Source organism: Seriola lalandi, unplaced genomic scaffold (assembly GCF_002814215.2).
Source record: "Seriola lalandi dorsalis isolate HSWRI2012SDOR001 ecotype SW California unplaced genomic scaffold, Sedor1 jcf7180002054942, whole genome shotgun sequence".
NCBI classification, from domain to species: domain Eukaryota; kingdom Metazoa; phylum Chordata; class Actinopteri; order Carangiformes; family Carangidae; genus Seriola; species Seriola lalandi.
The window spans coordinates 156,537-177,259 of NW_019525493.1; the positions used below are offsets into that span (position 1 = coordinate 156,537).

The 20,723-nt window shown below is 39.2% G+C and overlaps 2 protein-coding genes across 2 annotated transcripts; one reads left to right on the top strand and one right to left on the bottom strand.

The window, feature by feature from the left end:
- Positions 1-791: 791 nt before the first annotated feature.
- Positions 792-15,140, top strand: LOC111644806 (gamma-aminobutyric acid receptor subunit rho-1-like). Its single transcript, XM_023393808.2, has 10 exons — positions 792-1,170; positions 6,588-6,638; positions 6,760-6,866; positions 7,842-7,909; positions 8,698-8,921; positions 9,658-9,740; positions 10,380-10,520; positions 11,009-11,161; positions 12,063-12,259; positions 13,474-15,140. Exons 1-10 carry the CDS (start codon positions 1,064-1,066, stop codon positions 13,774-13,776), a joined length of 1,434 nt encoding a protein of 477 aa, XP_023249576.1. The 5' UTR covers positions 792-1,063; the 3' UTR covers positions 13,777-15,140.
- A 52-nt stretch (positions 15,141-15,192) lies between these two features.
- LOC111644740 (peptidase M20 domain-containing protein 2) lies at positions 15,193-20,642 on the bottom strand. Its single transcript, XM_023393698.2, has 7 exons — positions 20,011-20,642; positions 19,344-19,492; positions 19,085-19,227; positions 17,840-17,994; positions 17,314-17,440; positions 17,003-17,110; positions 15,193-16,829 (listed from the first exon to the last, which is right to left on the bottom strand). The coding sequence occupies exons 1-7, from the start codon at positions 20,410-20,412 to the stop codon at positions 16,690-16,692; spliced, it is 1,224 nt and encodes a 407-aa protein (XP_023249466.2). The 5' UTR covers positions 20,413-20,642; the 3' UTR covers positions 15,193-16,689.
- Between the last annotated feature and the right edge of the window lie 81 nt (positions 20,643-20,723).

The following is a 20,723-nucleotide window of genomic DNA, read 5'->3' on the forward strand; positions in this document are numbered from 1 at the left end:
GGACAGCACGCATTGACAGACAAATAGTGATGCAGTCTGTAGTGTTGTTGAATTGAAAAACACATCTATTATTTGTCCTCCTTGAGATCACACTGGTGTTTGATGCTGTCTGTTGGAACCCAATGCATGTGTTATTTTATTTTTTTTATCAATCATCTGACAAAATAAAAGACCAAGTAATTGTTGAAAAATTCAGCAAAGATCAAAAAGTCAGTTACCTTCTTGGCTTAATATTTATATATAAACATAAATATCATATAAATTAATATTATATATTATATTTAGATTTGAAAGGTTTGTTGTTTGAAAACTCTATTAGCCTTATTTCTATGGGATTTCTTGGCACATCAACCTGTGAAATCTTGTAGGGAGCATCCAAAAATATTCCCAGATCCAGGTCCCTCAAGAAGACATAGTGAAAAACACCACAGCAGACAGAAAGAAAAATAACTAAAAAAACCCACATTCACTGTCTAGGTTTGCATTAAGGAATCCATTCCCTGCCAACACCAACAAGCAGAAATGCAGTTTTTTTTTTTTTTACATTTTTGTCTGAGTGTCAAAACATTTTTGACATGCAGAAGCGAGACTGCAGTATCAGAAGGAGCCTTTCACGTTAGACACAGAGCTTCCTGTCAGCCTCTGCGAGTCTGTATCTGTAAACCGTTGACCTTACAAATGAGCACGCTGCATCACTGTGAGAATTGGTGTTTCTGGGCGGTGCAAAGTGGAGTAGAGCACATCAGAGTGCAGGATATCTGAGCACAGCAGCGCACAGAGAGGCAGGCACATCCGCCGCTGGAGGGATCAAATCTGTACCATCTGACGCTCAAGGATTTATGGGTTTAGTCAAAATTGCTTTTCCCACTGTGGAGATTAAGCACCGTAGGATGTTTTCCACTCAGGCCGTAGTGTAGCTGCTGCTGCTGTTGCTGTGTTTCTCCCCTTTTATCGGCTCCGGCGCTGGAGAAGGGAATGTCTCAGGGAGGAAGAGTGCTCCAAACCCTGGAGGGGAGTAGATTCTGACTGACAGGAGAGGTCCGTCCTCTGGGGAATGTGAACCATGCAGGTGGATGCTGTTCTTGTGCTCTTCTGTGTTTGGCTCGTGGGTGCAGCTGGGAAAATGGCCCAGTCGAGGGGTCACAAGCTGGAGACCTACAAACAGAGCAGGTAAGCAGGTCAAAGGAGTCACAGATGTCAAGGACAAACACTGGAGTGCATGGTTTTTATTGTCTTAACAGGATACTTTAGATGAAGCTTTTAATGCAAAATCTGCAAACATTTTTAAATGTTAAAGCCCTTTTACCGATGAGGGCGTCTTTTTTTTCTTATAGATGTTTTATTTTGGGTTTACACGATGTTGTCCAGTGTTTCCTGTGTCACCTGTGCTCCTCCCTCCCCTCCTGAAAACAGACTTATTCAGACAGCAGATTGGAGAGTGGAGAGAGAGGGAGACCTAAATCCCCACATCTATTTATGTACTACTGGTGAATGCTGTGTTCTTTTGCCCCACAACTGCTACAGGCCAGTTAATGACTGTTTTCCCCAAAGGCAGCAGTTGTAGTCAATGTCATTTTCAGGTGATTATTTAGGCTAATTGCTCCCTTGTTAATGCATCCATTGGATTAGATGCTTTAGTTTAGGCATTTAGTCTCGCTTCATCAGTTCTTATAGATTGAATTGGCTTGGACATTAGAGGTGAATTAAATAGAAAGATTCTCATTTGCATATTAGGATGTAAAAACTTTTAGCACTGCTGTCAAGTGCAAGGAGCAGTATATGGAGGGGCAATCTGGACATAGCTGTGGTGGAAGAAACGTGACATTTTTCAAAACAAGCAATTAGCATTTCAGTCATTTCTTGACTCACTTGTAAAATGCTGATAGCTTGACTAAAACTCAAAACCAATCAATATTTTAATGATTCGGTCAAATTTGGGGCACATATTGAAGCATAAAAACGCTTCATAACTGTAGATTTGTAGATTGTAGATTTAAATAGATTTGTGAAATTGCTGTTAGATACTTAAATGATGAATTCTTAAGTACATAACAAAATTGTCAGATGAAATAATTCAGAATTATAATATTCAATAGTGGTGTAAATAGGGCTGCAGCTAATTATTCTTTTGTTGATTAAGTTAAAAACTTGCCTATCAGAAGTTCCCAGAGCCAATGGTGACATCTTAAAATACCTCGTTTTGTCCAACCAACAGTCCAAAACCCAAAGATATTCAGTTTACTATCATGAGACAAACAAAGACGGATCTTCACATTTGAGAAGCTGCAACCAGTGAATGTTTTAGCCATTCTTGCTTAAAAATTACTTAGGAGATTAATTGGTTAACAAAGTATGTGCAGATTACTTCTTTGTTGATCAACTAATTGATAAATTGACCAGCTGTTTCAGTTGTAATAAGAATATTCATATTATCACAGCTGTTTAGTGCGTGAAGCAGTATGTGGAAGTGCAGCATGACTAGTGGTTTACTGAAAGAAATATGACTTTTACACTACAAAAGGCGAAATGAGCAACTTAGTCTTTAGACCACTTATTGAAGCATGACATTTTTTAATGCGACTGTGTGATATCTTGAGTAGAAATTGTGGCATCATCAAAATATATGATGTCAGGTGTTTAAAGTGAGTGTTAATATACACAGCAAAATTGTTAGAATTAATTTTAATCTGGGAGTATAATAATCATAATATGCCAGCATGTTTATAAGTCTGTCACTTTCAGATGGCACATGTGGAGCACAATATGTTATCTGAGAACAGAGAAATAATACACCTGCAACTAATGATTATTTTTTGTTAATCTGATGATCATTTTCTTGATGAATCAATTAATCATTTGGTCAATTAAATGTCGGGAAAAATTATATAAAAAAAACAACAAACAACCAAAAAACCATTGCACCTTCCCATAGTCCAACTACATTCAAATTACATGTTTTATCCACCCACAGTCCAAAACTACAAGAAGACAAAGAATAGCAGGAAATCATCCCATTTGGGAAGCTAAAAATTGGGAATGTTTGGCATTTCTGTTTGAAAAATGGCTCAGATTATTCAACTATAATCAAAGTAGTTGCTGATTAATTATGTCAATCAGGTAATTCATTAATCAAGAAACGGTTTCAGCTTATGAATGAAAAACTCGACTCAGCAATATCCAAAATTACACTGACATATTTGCTGTTATCTGACTCATTACAAAAGATAGTAAGAACAGTAGTTGTCAGAAAAGGTTTGAATGATTCATGTATATTTGACATTTTTTTCACTAGGCTATTCTCTTGTATGAATATCCGCACAGAGTTCAACTGTAGCCTGCGGCCCCTGAGTGAGAAACTGTTTTTGCATTAAACTCTGGTGAAGACGATAAGATTTTCCCAAGCAGGCAAAGTACAGCTGTGTACACCTCATAACGCTATCAGCATTGAATGATTTGCATCTACTTAATATATCCAACAACCCCTGTCAAATCATAATCCCCCCTGCCTTTAGATACAGTATCACTTTTCACGTTATAACTGCTGTTATTTATAGATCAGAGACGACGTCAAACCTCAGCCTGCTTGACATTAAGACACTCATCTATTTGAGTAAAAGAAATGTGTTTGACATAACATACATCTGCTTGTATACATCATGATAAACTGTCAAGACGCATGACATGGTGAGTCTGATCTCACTGAAGGCACGTGTGAGTGTTAAACAGTGCATGGTTAAAGCTGCCTTTTTAAATCTAAACAATCCTCCGTGAAATTACAGTCATTTAAAGTGATCATCTCTGCCCTAAGGTGATTAAGATGATCATTAAGTGTAAGAGGAGCACTATCGTAATCGTCTGTGGAAAATCTGGAGAAGACAAAGCACAAGTGGCTCAAAGCTGCACTGTAATCTCTAAATGCCACTGTTGACTTGTTATCAAATCTATGCTTCACTGTTTTTTTCCCTTCAACTAGTTAAAAGTCCTCTCACATCGTCTTCTCTTTGCTGACACACACAGTCTGTGAATACAAATCTCTGATTCCTCTTCTAGCAAGGGGGGCGGGGGGGGCATCTCATGTTCTTATGTAGAAGTCAAACTCGTCTTCTCGCTGTTTCTCATCACTCCACTCCTCCTCCTCCCTTGAGTGTGAAATTGCAAAAGCGGCTGGATGTTGCCATAGCGTGGGTTGTGGGAGTTTTCACTAAATTACTGAAAAATTTTTCACCCGCTGCCTTGAAGGAGGAAGAGCGGAGTTGGGGATTTGTGTGGGACAGCAGAGTCCCACACAAGGGAACATCTGAGGAGAAAACCCTCATGAGGTTTAGAAGATAATTTGGAGTGGTGGCTGGATAATTCTTTGGACAGAAAAACAACACATTTTGATGATAGGAACTATCAACCTACTTATCTTCCCTCATTTCCCTCTTATATGTTTTGCTTTTTTTTTGACATTTCAGCAAACAATCTGTAAATCAAAGGAAATTTAAAACACTTCCATACATAGCCAAAATGTGCTTAGCTAGCTATATATTTAGTCAAAACCTAGTTAAACCCAGAACCTCTTGACATTTATTTTACTTTATACTTTTTTATGTAAAAGAAAACAGCATGCTAAATATACAAGTTATCACAAAACATGGCTAAAAACCAAACCAAACAATCAACTACAGAGTCAAGTCAAGCTAGCTGGTGAGGTAGCCATGGCTAATCTTCACTAAAGCTAAATTGATCTCCCCTACCCCCATAACTGTTCCCTGTGGTTGAAATATATAAATTTTGATGAACTAACATCTTGGTAATGCAGTTATCCCCAAGGCAGCAGCTAATCATGGAGAATAAAAACAGCTGAACTAAAAAAAAAAAAGTAACTAGCCTAGCTTAGCAGAGTAGCAATGGAAACTCAAATTCAGTAATTAACTGTAAATCCTTTTTTTAAATATTAATTTCAAAGTAATTACTAATAAATGGACAAGCAGGGAGAATCCATTTTGTTTGTTGACACAGTTTTTCTTTCACCGCATTAATTCTTGTGGTAAAATAAAGATTAAAGATAGATTACATAGAATAACGACATTGCATCCTATCCATCTATTACAGTACACCCAGTGAGCCTGTAAACTTTAAACTCCTTTTTCACGACTTCAGTTTTGTCTGTAGTATACATTCGCCATTAATGTGTCCAGAATGACCTCTGCAGAAATCTGGCCATTTAACCCTGATGCCGCCCCTGTGGCGATGCATGCATGCGTGCAGGCCAGCCGCTGCAGAAAACAGCAGAAACAGCGTCAGGCCACACAGAGCAGAGCAGTGTGCAGACAGGCAGTCTGCTGTGTGGCGTAGGCAGGCAGAGAGGGGATTGGAGAGGCATTTCTGCCAAGAGGATTAGGAACCAGCTGCTGGACGGACACAGACGAGGAGCACCCATTGCCCATCACATCACTGCAGCTACAGTAGCACCCAGAGAAACCGTCTTCTTACTGTTTGATTTTGCTCTTGTTGTGTTTTTCTGTTTTGGTGCAGTCCCTTCATCTCTCCCTTTCTCTTTCTTCCTCAGTGGTATTTCCTTAATGCATGTTTGTGGTTGTCACAGGGATTTGGCCCTGTCTATCACAGCATGCTCTACTCTATTAATCCATTTTAGGGTTTTTGGTATTCATCTTTTTTTTTCTTTTCTCTGTCTCTCGTGGCCTGAAATGGTGCCTAAAAGACAAGTACACAAAGGCAGGCCTCTTGAAAAGTGACACCAGAGAAGATCTGGCTTCATTCAAATTGGATGTGATTAGGAAATGCTCTTTTGCCCTTATCTCTGCCATAGAGCGCATCAAGACAAAAGTTATTATTGCCTCTTAACACTATGTAGATTTAAGCTTTAAAATGACATGTGTAACATTATTTGTTCAAATTAAAGCTACAACAAATTATTATTTCCATTATTGATTAATCAGAAAATAATTTTTCTCAATTGATTTATTAACAGAGTAATGAAAAATGTTTATAATTTCAGAGCCTGAGGTGACATATTGAAAATAGCTTGTTTTGAGTGTCCAACAGCCCAGAACCCAAATATATTTAGTTTATCATCATATATGACAAAAAAGAAAGAAAATTTTCAAGAAGCTACAACCAGCAAATACTCTTTAGTAACACTGACAAGAGCAACACATTTCGCTCAACACTTTATCAGGCTGATGAAACTGTGGCGGTGTGGTGTTTGACCACATCAGATAATCAATATACACACAAGTACACAAGTACACGCAAGAAATAATTAAAGAAGATAAAAAACAAACAAACAAAAGAAAAAGAACAAAAAAAATGGAAATGGAAAATAGAAATGTCAATCATCAATAGACTATAAAATGAAAGAAATAAAAGATGAAAATAACATGCCAATCAAAAAACACTTGTAGAAAGAAGCTAAAATACACAGCATGATTTACTTTTTTTTCAAAAAGAATATGTTGCGTTGTAGAAGTAAAACAGCAGAAAAAAGTAAAGTCTCAGCTTTTTGTACAATGTTCTGCTGCTGCCATATGTGACAGATGTCCTTATTTATTTATTTATCTATCGCTGCTCTTAATTAACAGGTTGCGAAGAGAGACTAGAATGGATGGAGGTGGAGGTCACAAATCTGGAAGGTACGCCTTAAAACTCTAAAGATTTTCAAACTAATATAGAGTAATTTCCTAATTAAAAACTAAGTACCGCATATCCCTGAAGGCTCATTGTGACCACGTGTCCTTCTTTTGTGTTTTACAGCCCGATTTACAAACGAAGCCCAGACATGACAAAATCACCGATGACGAAATCTGAGCAGCTCCTGAGAATAGATGACCACGATTTCACCATGAGACCAGCGTTCGGAGGTCAGAAAATCAGATTTGAGTAATTGAAGTGAAAGTGTTTTCTTTCATTAACAAATCTGCAGCTCAGACACGCTGGACAAACGATTTCATTGGAGGCTGCATGGACAGTCATCAAGTGCAGCGGGATGAGATTTGTTCTGTGGTCATTGGTTTGGACCAAACTGTCCTATACGCTTTAAGCTCTTGACCTTGGTGACACCATCCATGCAATCTGTGCTGGAGTTTCCAATTGCAGCTCAGTTCTTTACATCACAAGTGTTGATACATGTCTTTTGCATCGCTGTATATTAGAGGGATGTGATGTCAGCTTTTTGAAATCAAATCTGAAGGATTACACTGAGATAAAGACACACAAGCTTTTGTTTTTACTAGAAGATCATAATGGAATATAATCTTTTTAGCTGTCTTTATCTTTTTATTTGTCTTTTGGGGCAAATAACCACAAATACAAGAATGGTATTTAACCCCCCCAAAAAAATCAATGCAGTGACAGAGACACGTGCTGTTTTTATCAGATGACTACTTTTAATCGCACGACAATCTGCTGCTGAAAATACACCAAGTGACCGTTCATCTAGTTTCGACCATCAAGTGCGTCTCAGCTGGAAGTGGAAAAGAGAGCTGGATTTCATCCACCGCTGCATCAACTTTGATCCATTATTGTGACCTAATTGTGTTTGTGTACTATTGGAGGATGATGATGCAGAGTAAAAAGGCTGAAATAGGTCAAAAGTAGAGTCCCAGCCAGACCGACACAGTCATGGCATAAGGGGTTGCTCTATATTTGTGTGATTCAATGTTGTTTTTGGAAACGTGATTTCCAAAACAAGACAATGAAAAAGTCTCTGTAAGGGTCATGTTGATTTTTTACCCACTCTCACATTCATAATGAGGCAGAAAACACACGTTCATGCAGCTTCTATGGAGAAAAATAACATTTCTGCATTTGCTGACATGAGTCCATTTTCATTTCAGGCCCTCCAATTCCTGTTGGAGTAGATGTTCAGGTTGAAAGTCTGGATACCATCTCTGAAGTAGATATGGTAAGTATGACACAGCTTTTTGGTATACTTTTCAAAATCATGGATTGCAGGTTACAGGATACAACAGTGTTTACTCAAGTAAAATTTTGAGGTATTTTACTTAAATATTCCCATTTTCTGCTATTCTACTCCACTCCATTGATTTATCAGCAATAGTTACTACGATTTGAAAGATTTTACATTAAAATGCATATGATGAGATTATGAACTACAATGTATTGTCAAAGACTAAACCAGTAGCTCCTAATCAGTTTCACCAAACAGACACTGCTCCTCCAAACGTCCCAGATGTTTGAGCCCTTAAGAGGTCAGATTATTCAACAATGAACAAAAACAGAAGAGGTCTGAAAAATGAATTCAAATGTGTATGACATAACTTTGTTTTGTCTACTTTGCTACTTCATCTATCACCTCATGACCCTTCAGATATATTTTGTGATTCTTTGGAGGAGGCCTGACCCCAAGCTTTGGAACTATTGGACTAAACTACCTACTAAACTGGAGCAGCTACAGGAGGAAAACGCTGCTTACACATGCATCAGTATTAACAATCTGTAATGTCATATACTATGTCAGTCACAGAGAACATTTCACTGCACAACCACCACTTTTACTTTGATACTTAGTGGATGACACATTCGTACTTTTACCAAAGTAGGATTTTGAATGCAGGACTTTTGCTTTTATTGAGTATTTTTGGATTGTTGTACCGGTCCTTTTCCTTTAAAAATATATTTGAGTATTTCCTCCACCACTGTTCAGCACTCCAGTGTTTTTCCTTCCTGTAGGACTTCACTATGACACTGTACCTGCGTCACTACTGGAAGGATGAGCGGCTGGCGTTCCCAAGCACCAACAACCAAAGCATGACCTTTGACAGTCGCCTGGTGAAGAAGATCTGGGTTCCTGACATGTTCTTCGTCCACTCCAAGCGCTCTTTCATCCACGACACCACCACTGATAACGTCATGCTGAGGGTTTATCCTGATGGCAACGTCCTCTACAGTCTCAGGTAGACCCAATGCCTTTCTTATAATACTGAAAAAATGATAAGCAGTTTATATATTTGGAAGAAAAAATAAATAAATTTAAGACTATATTATTGTTCATTTTCCTCTGCTATAAAAAATAATGGAAAACATCACAATAAGAAATCTTTTTCCAATAGAGAAATAAAAAAATTCAGCACGTCCACAAAACACAGAAGAATCAAAAACACGCCACATGAAAAACTCACCACTGATTTGCTTTGATGAATCTCACAGCAGGTGAAAGGTCCAGCAGCATTCTGTGGAACAACATGATCATTGTAATCAGTGTTGCATACAATTGTGACAGCCCTGGGTTAATCATTCATTGTAGGGTCCTTTGAACCTGAGTTTAATCAGGAAAGTAATTTATATTCACATAGCATAACATAAGGCCATCTGATTAAGAATTGGGAATAACAAGAGGGATAGTGGATAAAAATTACACAACACTGCAGAGAGATAATACAAAGAGGAAAATGAAAACACATTCAACACTGCTCTGAAAAAAGAGAATAGCACAATCAGAAGTTTAACAGACTTAACAGACGCGCGTCTCTATCTAGCACACACTACAAAGCCTGAGTCTCTGTTCCTTCTATTTTTTTTGCGAGATTATTTACTGCATATACATTTGCGAACTTAACCTCCATCTTCACTGTTTCTTTAGAAGTTAAATTACAGTGTTTTTGTTTGTGTCGAACAATTTTGTCCCTGCAGAGTCACTGTCACTGCAATGTGCAACATGGACCTTAGCCGCTTCCCTCTGGACACCCAAACCTGCTCGCTGGAGATTGAGAGCTGTGAGTGGATTGATCAAAATATGGACAAATATGTCCGCAAGACGCATCTTTCTTTTTTTTTTGTCCATTTGAACATGCTGTTTCTACCATCCATCCATCTGTCCAGAGCATCTTAAAGATTTATGTCTGGATTTGAAATCTGCTTTCACATTCACTGTTCTCTCAGTGTATGGTTTCCAATCTTTCTGAACTTTCTTCTAATACCACCAACATTTCACAAGAAATATCAATATGAGTTGTACAATTACATTTACTGAACACATTCATAAACACTTTTCCATTTCCATTTTAGACACTACATAAGCTTTCCTCTGATGTCCTCAAATTTGCTTCCCAGATATCTCATTAAAATCCGAGATATATCATACCATGAAAGATTTTGAGCACATTCATGCTTCAAAGAGAATAAATAGCTTTAATTTTAATGACCCTTTCCTCTTGCACAAACTCCTCCTAGTGTGCAATGAATACTGCAGTCTCTAGGGACTGCTAGTGGTGCTCTAGACTGGTAGTCTTCATCATGTTTTATCTTTTTCTGTTGGACATTTTGTTCGTATTATCATCCGGCATTGTCCTGACTAAATCTGCCCTGATTTGGTTTGTCACAGATCTTCTTACTTCTACATATTTTCCCACCAGATGCCTACACAGATGATGACCTGATGTTGTACTGGAAGAAAGGGAACGAGTCCCTGAACACTGACGATAGAATATCTCTGTCCCAGTTCCTCATCCAGAAATTTCACACCACCACCAAGCTGGCTTTCTACAGCAGCACAGGTACTGTAATCCACAACTCTGGCACTTCTAATACATACAGTAAACTACAGTGATTATGCTAATGGCTCATATATGTTTACCATGCGTGTAAGAACTAGATCACAATTGAATTACAAGTTCAATGAATTTCATTTTACTTTATAAGCCTTTTCCAACTAAAGGATTGAGTTTTCCTTACATGAAATTGATGTCCCTTGAATGTCACACCAAGAAGAATGTCCTAATATTTAATCCTTACTGTGAAATGAAATGAATCAAGCTATTGCCAACCACTTGTACTCATCTGGAAAGCCACTGTAAAAGCCCTGCAGCTTTCTCCTAACCAAACGTCACTTCGCTCACAAGAGCAACCTGAAGCATGAAAAGGATTTGGTGTCCTATCTTTCTCCACCAGACTAGCAGGGAACCTCCGCTGCAAGTGTTTGTACTGTGTATCAGCAGCCAACATATGACAATGTGTGTGCAATGGTGATATTTCTTCTTCCTAGGCTGGTACAATCGTTTGTACATCCACTTCACCCTGCGGCGCCACATCTTCTTCTTCCTGCTGCAAACCTACTTCCCGGCCACTCTGATGGTCATGCTGTCCTGGGTGTCCTTTTGGATCGATCGTAGGGCCGTACCCGCCAGGGTGCCCTTAGGTATGGCAGATTGTACCTCTCAGAGTGTGGACTTTGCAAAGAAGCGCTACTAAAAGGATTATCTAGTTTGAGAAATGTTGGCTTGTTCCAAAAGGGAGGGAAGCAAGGCAACATAGTGCATTGTAGAGCAGTAATATTGGTTGTTTATAGAACATAAGATGTGAGAAATGTGATTGGTGATTTCCCATCCCAGGTTGCATCTTTCAAAAACATATTTTAAAAAAGACTGAAGAGGTAAATGAATGCAAGCTTTAACTAGAATAAAGCAAAGTTAGTTGAGCAGTATGTTAATGTCTACCATGCTACCATCCTAGATTAGCTTATTACCATGCTAACATTTGCTAATTTGCACTCAACAAAGTACTGCTAAAGCGGATGTGAATGTCATTATTGAAGGTACACATTGGATTTTTGACATGATAGAAGGTTTAGGATCACCATCAATGTTTGTACCAGATTTCAAGACAATCCATCCAATAGTTGTTGAGACATTTCACTCAAAACCACAAAGGTGAACCTCATGGTGGCGGATCACCAAAGTCATTGGGTTTCATGTTTGTACAAAATTGTATGGCAATCCATGCAGTGGACAAAAGTTGAGGACGGACAGACAGACAGACAGACAGACAGACAGACAGACAGACAATACACCAGTGCCATCCCCAAAGCCATGCTGCTAGCTCCCACAAACCTGTGGAGGAGGGACAGTCATTAGAGAACTTCCCAACAGTGATCAATAAAATAGAATAAAATGAGAATAAAACATATGCATTAAAGTTAATTACTACTATTTAAATAAAAATAAGAAGAACTAGGGTCATATGTGCACCCCTCTCTGTGCTATTCAGCGTAAATTAAAAAATCTTTGCTGTGACTAAACTGTTTGCGTGCACCCCTCCAGGCATCACCACAGTGTTGACCATGTCCACCATCATCACCGGGGTCAACGCCTCCATGCCACGGGTGTCCTACATTAAGGCAGTGGACATTTACCTCTGGGTCAGTTTTGTTTTTGTCTTCCTGTCGGTGATAGAGTACGCGGCGGTCAACTACCTGTCCACTGTACAGGAGAGGAAAGAGAGGAAGCTGAGGGAGAGAGTAAGTGTGATTTCTCTCTGTGGCTGAAAGGTTAATGCATGAAATGTTGATGTCTTTTTGATTCACCATGACAAATTAGAGTGGTTGCTCTCTACATGGCCACTTTAAACCAAAGCGGTGTAATGATTAATTACAGTAATTCATAAAAGCCAGATGTTGCTTTTTTTGAACACTAATCTTATGACCTGGATATAAAAAAAAACAAACAAAATACTTCAAGGTGATAGTTTTGATTTCCCGATGTGTAAGTGAACGTAGCACTGTCGAGCTTAATTCATGGCCAAAATGTTCCACAGGTACAGAACAAAAACTACACAATGTTTAGTTCTATTTTGGCCTTTTTAACAGTAAATAGAGCATCATTCATACTAAGAAATCAGGTCCCATATCTGTTCAGTAAAAGATCTGAATGTGTGGCCAAAATATTCCCATTTTCCTTTTAGTTTTGTAAGTAAAAATAAGGAAGCAAATATTGCCGTGATGTTTTGCATGAATGATTAACGAAAAACAGTTGTTCGTCCTGATTTCGACCAGCACCTCGTAGACGTGGAGCTCTGCAGAATACATTAGTAAGTTCTAATTGTTGTAGTTTAAAAGACTGACACAAATATTTACATGGATTCATATTTACCATACAGCTTGTGGTTTTAAAACTCTTTGTGGGCTGATTTTAATTTGCTGAATGTGACAGTCTCCTTTAGTGGATAATAAGGAGACACCCAAATGAAGTTGAAACAGAGGAATTGACAGCTCTCTCCAACTCACACAACATAGACAAGACAACAAGAATGACCTCATTCAATATTAAAATATTTTACCCATTAAAATATTTCTAAACTGGTAGAAACGTTAATAAATAATGTATGTGCATTTCCCATAAACAGATAAATATTTTCTAAATTGGTTCAGTTAAAGCTGCTTGCGGCACTATGGCAAATTATTTCTGGGACTCCAGCTTGTGTACTATATTGCTATTCTTCATCTGCCAAATGCTGCAGCATATGGAGCCAAATTGCCCACGTACCCCGAGGAAAATCCCCTGCACAAACATCCTTTTATAAATGTTTCATTCCAAACTTATTTAAAGACCTGAGTATGAGGATAAAAAAATGATAAACATTTGACAAACTAATGGATTTATACGCTACGGAAAGTAGCGTCCATCGTAAGCAGTTTGAGAAGTGTCAAATTGTGTTGTCTTTTTACCCTTCTAGCTGCCGTGTACCTGTGGCATCGGCAACCCAGACGAGATGATGATCGACCCCCAGATCACTGGCTATGGGTCTATGGATGTCAACACCACAGGGAATTATGGGATGCCCGAGAATGGCGGCCGCCAGGAACGAATCTTGGCGCAGGTGGCACTGAACGACCCGCAAATAGCAAGCCAGGTGAAGCCGTCCAGAGGCTATGTGAACATTTGGATAGACACCCACGCCATAGACAAGTACTCGAGGGTTGTCTTTCCTGGTGCGTACATCCTCTTTAACATCATCTACTGGTCCATCTACTCGTAACACGGGATGCAGAAGTGCAACCAGTAACTGTGGCCGTCGTCCATGACGAGACTCCAGGAGCTCAGCCCATTTTGTACAAGAGCAGGAGAGGTGACAGTTTTCAGACAGAGGAACTGCTCATAAGATGCATGGAGACCATTGACAGACTGGTGACCATTGCCTTCTTGACCCAGCCACTTAAAACTGAGGTACTGACAAACGGGACAGTCGTCGTCACTGGTTTTGTCAATCCACCAAATCTATGTGGTTTTATGTTGTGACTGTACTGCTGTTGACGGAAAGGCGTTTGGATATTGTTGCCGCCTGAGGACCTACCGCATACTCAGATAATAGTGCAGTTTAACTCAGCTATGTTTCAACTCTTGATGCAGTAACTGACCACACAACAGCTACCCTGGCTTTGTCTAGCACCTTTAAAGCACACAGTTTTACTAGTAATATCTGTGTAAAAGCAAGAATTTAGCCATTTTGCAGATGGTAATGTGCCGGACTATTTCTTTGCTGGGACCAGTAACTTCCTGGAGTCTCGGCTGTTACTGCTCCAGGACATAACGTCCTGTAAAATGACAAATTGATGTTTTTACACCTCAGTTTTTATATGGATTATCAAATGAGATATAACACATTAATAAGTGAGCTGTAGAAGTGCTGGTTGGCAGATTTGTTTTGAAGTGTTAAACAGAGCCAGGCTAGCTGTTTCTCCATTTCCTTTTTTTGTGCTAAGCTAAGCTAATCAGCTCCTGGCTGTAGCTTCATATGTAGTCTTCAGATATGAGACTGATATCAGTCTTCTCGTCATCGCAAGAATGCATATAGGTGTGATTTTTCAAAATGTGGAACTATTCCTCTACCGGATGATCAGATTTTTCTTATAAGTTCAATTCTTCTATTGCAGCACGTTAGTATGATTCATTATATGTAAAAAATTTTGTGATCTTTGTATGAGTGCAGTTATGCATTGCATTAGTGTAATTTGACACAGTTTAGGAAAAAAGCAAAACAATGCAGTCTATTAAAATCACAAATGTAAAACTATATGTTTAGTAAATCCCAAATATTGATTATAATATTGACTTATTTTTTAAATGTCCTTATTTCTTCTTTTTTTTATACAACGGAAGCTCATCTCCTCTGTCTGGTGTTGTGAGGCTTTGAGGTTCACTGTGACCTGTTAGTTGCTAGTTTTATTGTCTTTTTCAGCTTAAGACAACTTTGTACTTTGTTAAGCAAGAGATATTAAGAACATCTTTCGGTGGTTCATAAAAAAATGTATTAACCAAAAATACAGATATAAAATTTTACTCTTGAAAGATGTTACATGTGCGAAAATGTTTAATAAATGTTTTGTTTTCTGAAAATGTGAACATTATTTGAGCAGAGTTTAGGTGCTGAACAACAAAAACACAATACTGTACATTTTAAATCTCCTCCATGTAATTTATTGATTTTGTGCAAATAGAAATTGATTGAGATGCATGGCTGAAAATGCCTTTCTTTTTCCATATACGTCAATTAAAATCAACTTAAAACAAACAAAAACAGAAAAATTTGCGATAACAAATTTTGTGTCAGTTGAATCACAAGGTAACATTTTACTGGTGCGACTCCTCAAGTCTTGGTCCCCAAGAAAATCCTATTTTCCTGCTCTCCTATACAGCATATTTAAACTGTGCCGGAGGATAAGCTTTCACAGGTATTAGACATTTGATTCCTACCAGCTCCAGGGTTTCTCTTCCCTCTCTGGCACAGGTCTGATTGCTGATGAGCATTCATACCAAATCACATAAACTGGATCTTCTGTAATAACATTAACTGCTCATGTCACTTAATTTTTATATATATATATATATATATATATATATATATATATATATATATAAATAAAACAAATATGTTAGAAGATGCAGAAGTCAAAGCAATACCACTTCTGATTGGTTCACTTTCATCATCATCATCATCAATAAAATCACTCCAAGTCAAAAAATCTAAAAACAAGACAAAGAGTCTGTTGCTTGCACTTTGGCACAGTGGTGCTTTGAGCTAACTAAATGCTAACCAAGCTTAGTGTGTTAGCATGCTAACATTTGCTATTCCCACCAAATGTGAACTACAGCTGAAGCTGATGTAAATCTGATTAGTTTCACGGGTATTTAGTTAGAAACCGAAATACTGGACAAAAGATGATAGTGCTAGAGTAAAAGTTAAGAGATCAACAAACTCATTACATTTCTGCCTCTGGAGAACATGAGCGTCTAACCCAAATGTCATGACAATCTATCCAATAGTTGTTCAGAAAGTTTCAGTAAAAAGCCACCAAATGATGGCGCTAGATAAAAAATAAGAGAGTGTCAAAAATCATTGGACTTTATCATCTGGGGATCATGAATCTACCAAATTCTGTGGCAATCCATTCAGTATGTTGAAATATTTCACAGGATAAGTGAAAACAAAACTGAGGATCTTCACACTCAGTTTTGATCCTCTTGGGACCATAAATATCTGCACAAAATATCATCTCAATGCATCCAATAGTTGTTCAAATATTTAATAAGCTAAACAAGCTCTCAGACTGACACTGCCACCCCCAGAACTGTGCCGTGAGCACCGATGAAAATGGCCTAAAATTGAAACGAGGATATAAGCCATAGCTTTACCTTCTTTTAAAAAAAATTGTGGCTGCTGCCTGTTATATTAATGTGAAAACGTTACTTATTACAATCTCTCTCACTCCATTAAGGTAGTCTTTGAGATACTCAGGTCTCTGTTGTTAGTTTTACAGCTTTCCACAACCTTTCCACAACCTCAGACACCTTCGTCTGTCCGAAATTCGTGTTATTTTTCTTATTATTATTAAAATTATCATTAAAATTGGTGTATTTATGGAGCTGTCAAAGTTGCATTGATGGCCTCTAGTCATTTCTCCTGTTTTCGTTTTGCCAGGCTGAAGTCCTCTCTCACTTGCCTGAGCAGATCAGGGCAGCACACGACATCCACAGCTGTCATAGCCAGGGTTTTGGCTGTCCTCAGGGTGAACAACTGGGCCTTTTCAGCTCCTGGTGCAGGAAAAAGAGTGGAGGAGGAAAATAAAGTGTTAAATAAATAGAAACCAAACAGGAAGACCAAGTGACCTGGGAAAAGATGGCTGAAAAAAAATGTCTGATCTTAGTGCAATTCAATTCCGTTACAAAAAACAACATCTGTTCCCAATAGACACGTGCTGCCATACCTGCTGCGTCGGCGTATTCCTCAGTGTGGTTAAACGCATCAGTGCAGATGTAGAAGAAAGGATGAATCCCAGGAACTATGAATGATACGTTGCCAAAGTCTGTGGAACCTGCCAGATAATTATAAATTCACTGTGATAATGAGTCTGTGTTGATCCACTGAACAACAAAAACACCACACTTCTACACTTCTTATGTTTTATACATTTTTCTGCACTTTCAGCATTTTTCTGTTTCTGTGTGTGTGTGTGTGTGTGTGTGTGTGTGTGTGTGTGTGTGTGTGTGTCTGTGTGTGTGTGTGTTTTCTACCTACCAGAGAAGTTGGCTGGCTGCTCTGGAAACTCAATCCCCAAAGCTTTTCCATTATGTTCGTACAGGTTTGCCAGTGCGGCATTAGGCAGAATGTTATAGTAGGCATGGGATGGGTAGGTTATCTCCACCTCAAGGAAACAGAAGTTCATTCTAATTCATAAAACGCAGTGTACAAAGACGTAAGATCACAACACAGTAAAATATTACCATCGTATATTAACAATATATGAATCCGTGCACACTTTGCAGTTTGAGTTAAACCTGCCTGAAGCAAGTGCAGATGGAGAAGAAAAGCAGCCTGAAGATAACGGTGAATTATGTAACAGCAGCACAGCACTCAGAGCATAATTACAGGAATATGTTAAAAGGGACAATCTTATATAACAGAATTGCATTTCTCCACTATATGACCATACACTGTTTGTTCCTGTGTCTTTACTTGATTGTTAATCTACATAAGCAGGGGTGCAATGTGTACCCAGCACAGAGGGAAGCAAATGGAAGACAATATATTTATGTAAGCTTACTTGGCAACCAGTGGCCACAGCGGCTGCCCTAAAGCAAGCCTCTGCTTTGGCCTTGAGGTCACAAAGATCCTTAACCAGCGGTGTGCGCAGATAAAACTGTAATTCAGTGTAGGCGGGGATAATGTTGGGCTTCACTCCTCCATGTATGATGATGCCTGTAGTGAAGACAATGTAGACAATGAGCAATACAGAGGATGAGAAGGAATTAATCCATACCTCTGTATAGTTACACAATTCATACGGGTTTCAATGTCGATCTACATTTCAAAGTGCATCATATATTACAGATACATGGACTCAGATACCCTATAGTTCTTATTCCTGTTGAATTAATGTAACTGTTAGTGTATAACTTCACCATAATAAATAAAGACAATATCTTCTGTGAGTACGAATTTCTACCAGTGTGAGCCTCAGTGCACGAATGACCATGTATACAAAACATAATATCACAACAATCTTTTAAGAAAATTTTCAAAACACAGTGAACTCAATAAACTTCCATCTATGATGTCTTTGGGGCATTTTACACATTGATAAGACAGATGACAGAAAATGAGGTAAGGGAGAGGGAGAGAGAGAGAGAGAGAGAGAGAGAGAATTACATTCAACAAATGTTCACAGCTGGACAGCTGACAGCTGGTCAGCGCCTTATCTAAATTAACGGTGTCCTGTTCTTGAGAGGATTTGTGTGATGTGTTTTGAGCCTGATGGCATCTTTAGCAACGACTAACTGTTGTTTTCATTACCGATTAATCTGCTGATTATTCTCCCCATTAACCAATTAGTCATTTACTCAATGACATGTTACAATAGTGCTACAGTGTTACATGTCACAACACACACAAAAAAAGAAAAATGGCGTTCACATTTCTCACAACTCATGGTGACGCCTTCAGTTTCTTGTTTTGTCCCACAAACAGTCCAGAACCTTAAGATATTCAATCTACTGTCATATATAACAGAGAAAAGTGGCAAATTCTCTCATTTGAGAACCTGGAACCCAGAGAAGTTGGTATTTCTGCTTGAAAAAATAATGAAACAATCAACCAATTATTAAAATTGTTGCAGATAAATATTCTGTCCATTGATTAATCAATGAATCAACTAATAATTGCAACTCTAGTGACGGTTAGTACAAAATGCTTAAAGGTAATTGGACTGTTATGTCAGCTGCCGCGTCCGAGGTCGAGAATAAACTCTGAAGCTCAACTAATTCTGTCACACTTCCTCTCTGTTCCTCACCGTGAAGCCTCCACTCTGGTTTCAGCTGCTGTCTGAGCACGGAGATATTGTTGTAAGCCAGAACAGCAGCATCCAGGGCGTTCACCCCCTCCCACGGGTACGCAGAAGCATGGGATGCCTTCCCGAGGTACTTCACTGACACCCTGTGAAACATCGACACAGAGGTTTAAGGTTTGTCTGCGATATGTAGAGGTCAGGGGGTTTACCAAGAGGGAGGAAATACACAGAGAATAATAATGAGCAGTGAAACTGAACATACTCATCGAGCGCAACACAGGGCAGGAATGGAGTGTCCTGCTGAGCCGGATGAGCCATGAAGACGAGGTCGACGTCAGCAAAGGCCCCCTCCTTGATCAGGTCGATCTTTCCTCCTATAGCCTCCTCTGCAGGAGTTCCCAGAACAGTTATCTGATATAAAGTGTTTAATTCAGTCATCTGGCATAAACTTCACCTCATGTGTGTCAGTCATTCCAGCTACTCATGTAGGTCAAAGTTCATTCAAAAAAATACCAATGAAGAACTGTGATTTGTGACCGCGAATAGCCTACATCTGTAATTATGAGACAATGGCTCCCTGGACACAGACATGTAAGAGGCCTCCAATCAATTTTCACACAGGAGCAAGACCCAGAAAAAAGACTCTATCTTTAGCATCGATCTGTGCTTGAGTTGTGTTTTTGGTCTCTTTGTAGCTGTTTTGTGTTTCTTTGTGGTTGTTTTCCATCTCCTTGTGTTTGTGTTGCATCTCTTTGTGGTACCAGGCCTGACCTATATCGTTTTATAGCTATTGGTTGAAGTCACATGTCACATCTTGTGTAGCCTAGCCTTATGTTTTAAGGATTTATGGAGATTTTATTTATCATTTCAAGTGTTGGTGAGTTTCAACGTTTGGCTCCGGACTGTTCTTGAAATACCCCTACAGTTACCTTTACTGGGACAGGTAGTTCAGTCTGGTTTTCTAAGGCAGCTTTAAGCCCCACAGCGGCCGCAGCTCCCACCTCCGCAATCAGGTTGTGCCCGCAGGCGTGTCCGATACCCGGGAGCGCGTCGTACTCGCACAGGAACGCCACGTTCAGCACCGGGTCACCCTCCCCGCCACCTACCGGACCCCAGCTGGCCCTGAATGCGGTCGGCAGCTTGTAGTGACTTTGGACTGTCCATGTCTGGTCCTCCTGAGAGAAGAAGTGGACCAGCCTGTCGTGCGCATATGTCTCGTCACCGGCGAGTTCAGGGCGGCTCCAAATGTCCCGACTCAAGCTGTACAGCTGGTCTTTGCGCCTGTCTATGCCCAGCTGGAGAGACTCTTTCATCTGCTGTCGTTTGTCCATGTGGCCCGATGTGTCTGTTCAACACAACACACTGTCTGTAGACCGAGCTAAAGTCCAGAGAGCACAGGAAGCAGTAACCCTACATTATTCTCTTTCACATTAAAGTTTCATTTGGTTCACTCTGCCTGTTACTTTGGTTTTGTGCGAACCGCTGTCAAAGTGAATTTGCTCTCCTTCATAAATTTAGCGCCGTTCAGAAAGTGTGGAGGGGTCGGGGTGGGAGATACTAGTCTCACACCGGAAGTAGTTTGAATTGTCACAGGAGCTTTTCTTTTTTTTTCGTTTGTGAACGATAAATAATGAAAAAGAAG

Excerpts from the sequence above, each read along its gene's own strand:
- LOC111644806 (XM_023393808.2), top strand. The coding sequence starts at position 1,064 with ATGCAGGTGGATGCTGTTCTTGTGCTCTTCTGTGTTTGGCTCGTGGGT. Across the intron at positions 7,910-8,697 it reads CCATCTCTGAAGTAGATATG|GACTTCACTATGACACTGTA; the intron begins GTAAGTATGACA and ends TCCTTCCTGTAG. Across the intron at positions 9,741-10,379 it reads CTCGCTGGAGATTGAGAGCT|ATGCCTACACAGATGATGAC; the intron begins GTGAGTGGATTG and ends TTTTCCCACCAG.
- LOC111644740 (XM_023393698.2), bottom strand. The coding sequence starts at position 20,412 with ATGGACAAACGACAGCAGATGAAAGAGTCTCTCCAGCTGGGCATAGAC. Across the intron at positions 19,228-19,343 it reads CCCTGTGTTGCGCTCGATGA|GGTGTCAGTGAAGTACCTCG; the intron begins GTATGTTCAGTT and ends GATGTTTCACAG. Across the intron at positions 17,111-17,313 it reads GCAGCCAGCCAACTTCTCTG|GTTCCACAGACTTTGGCAAC; the intron begins GTAGGTAGAAAA and ends ATTATCTGGCAG.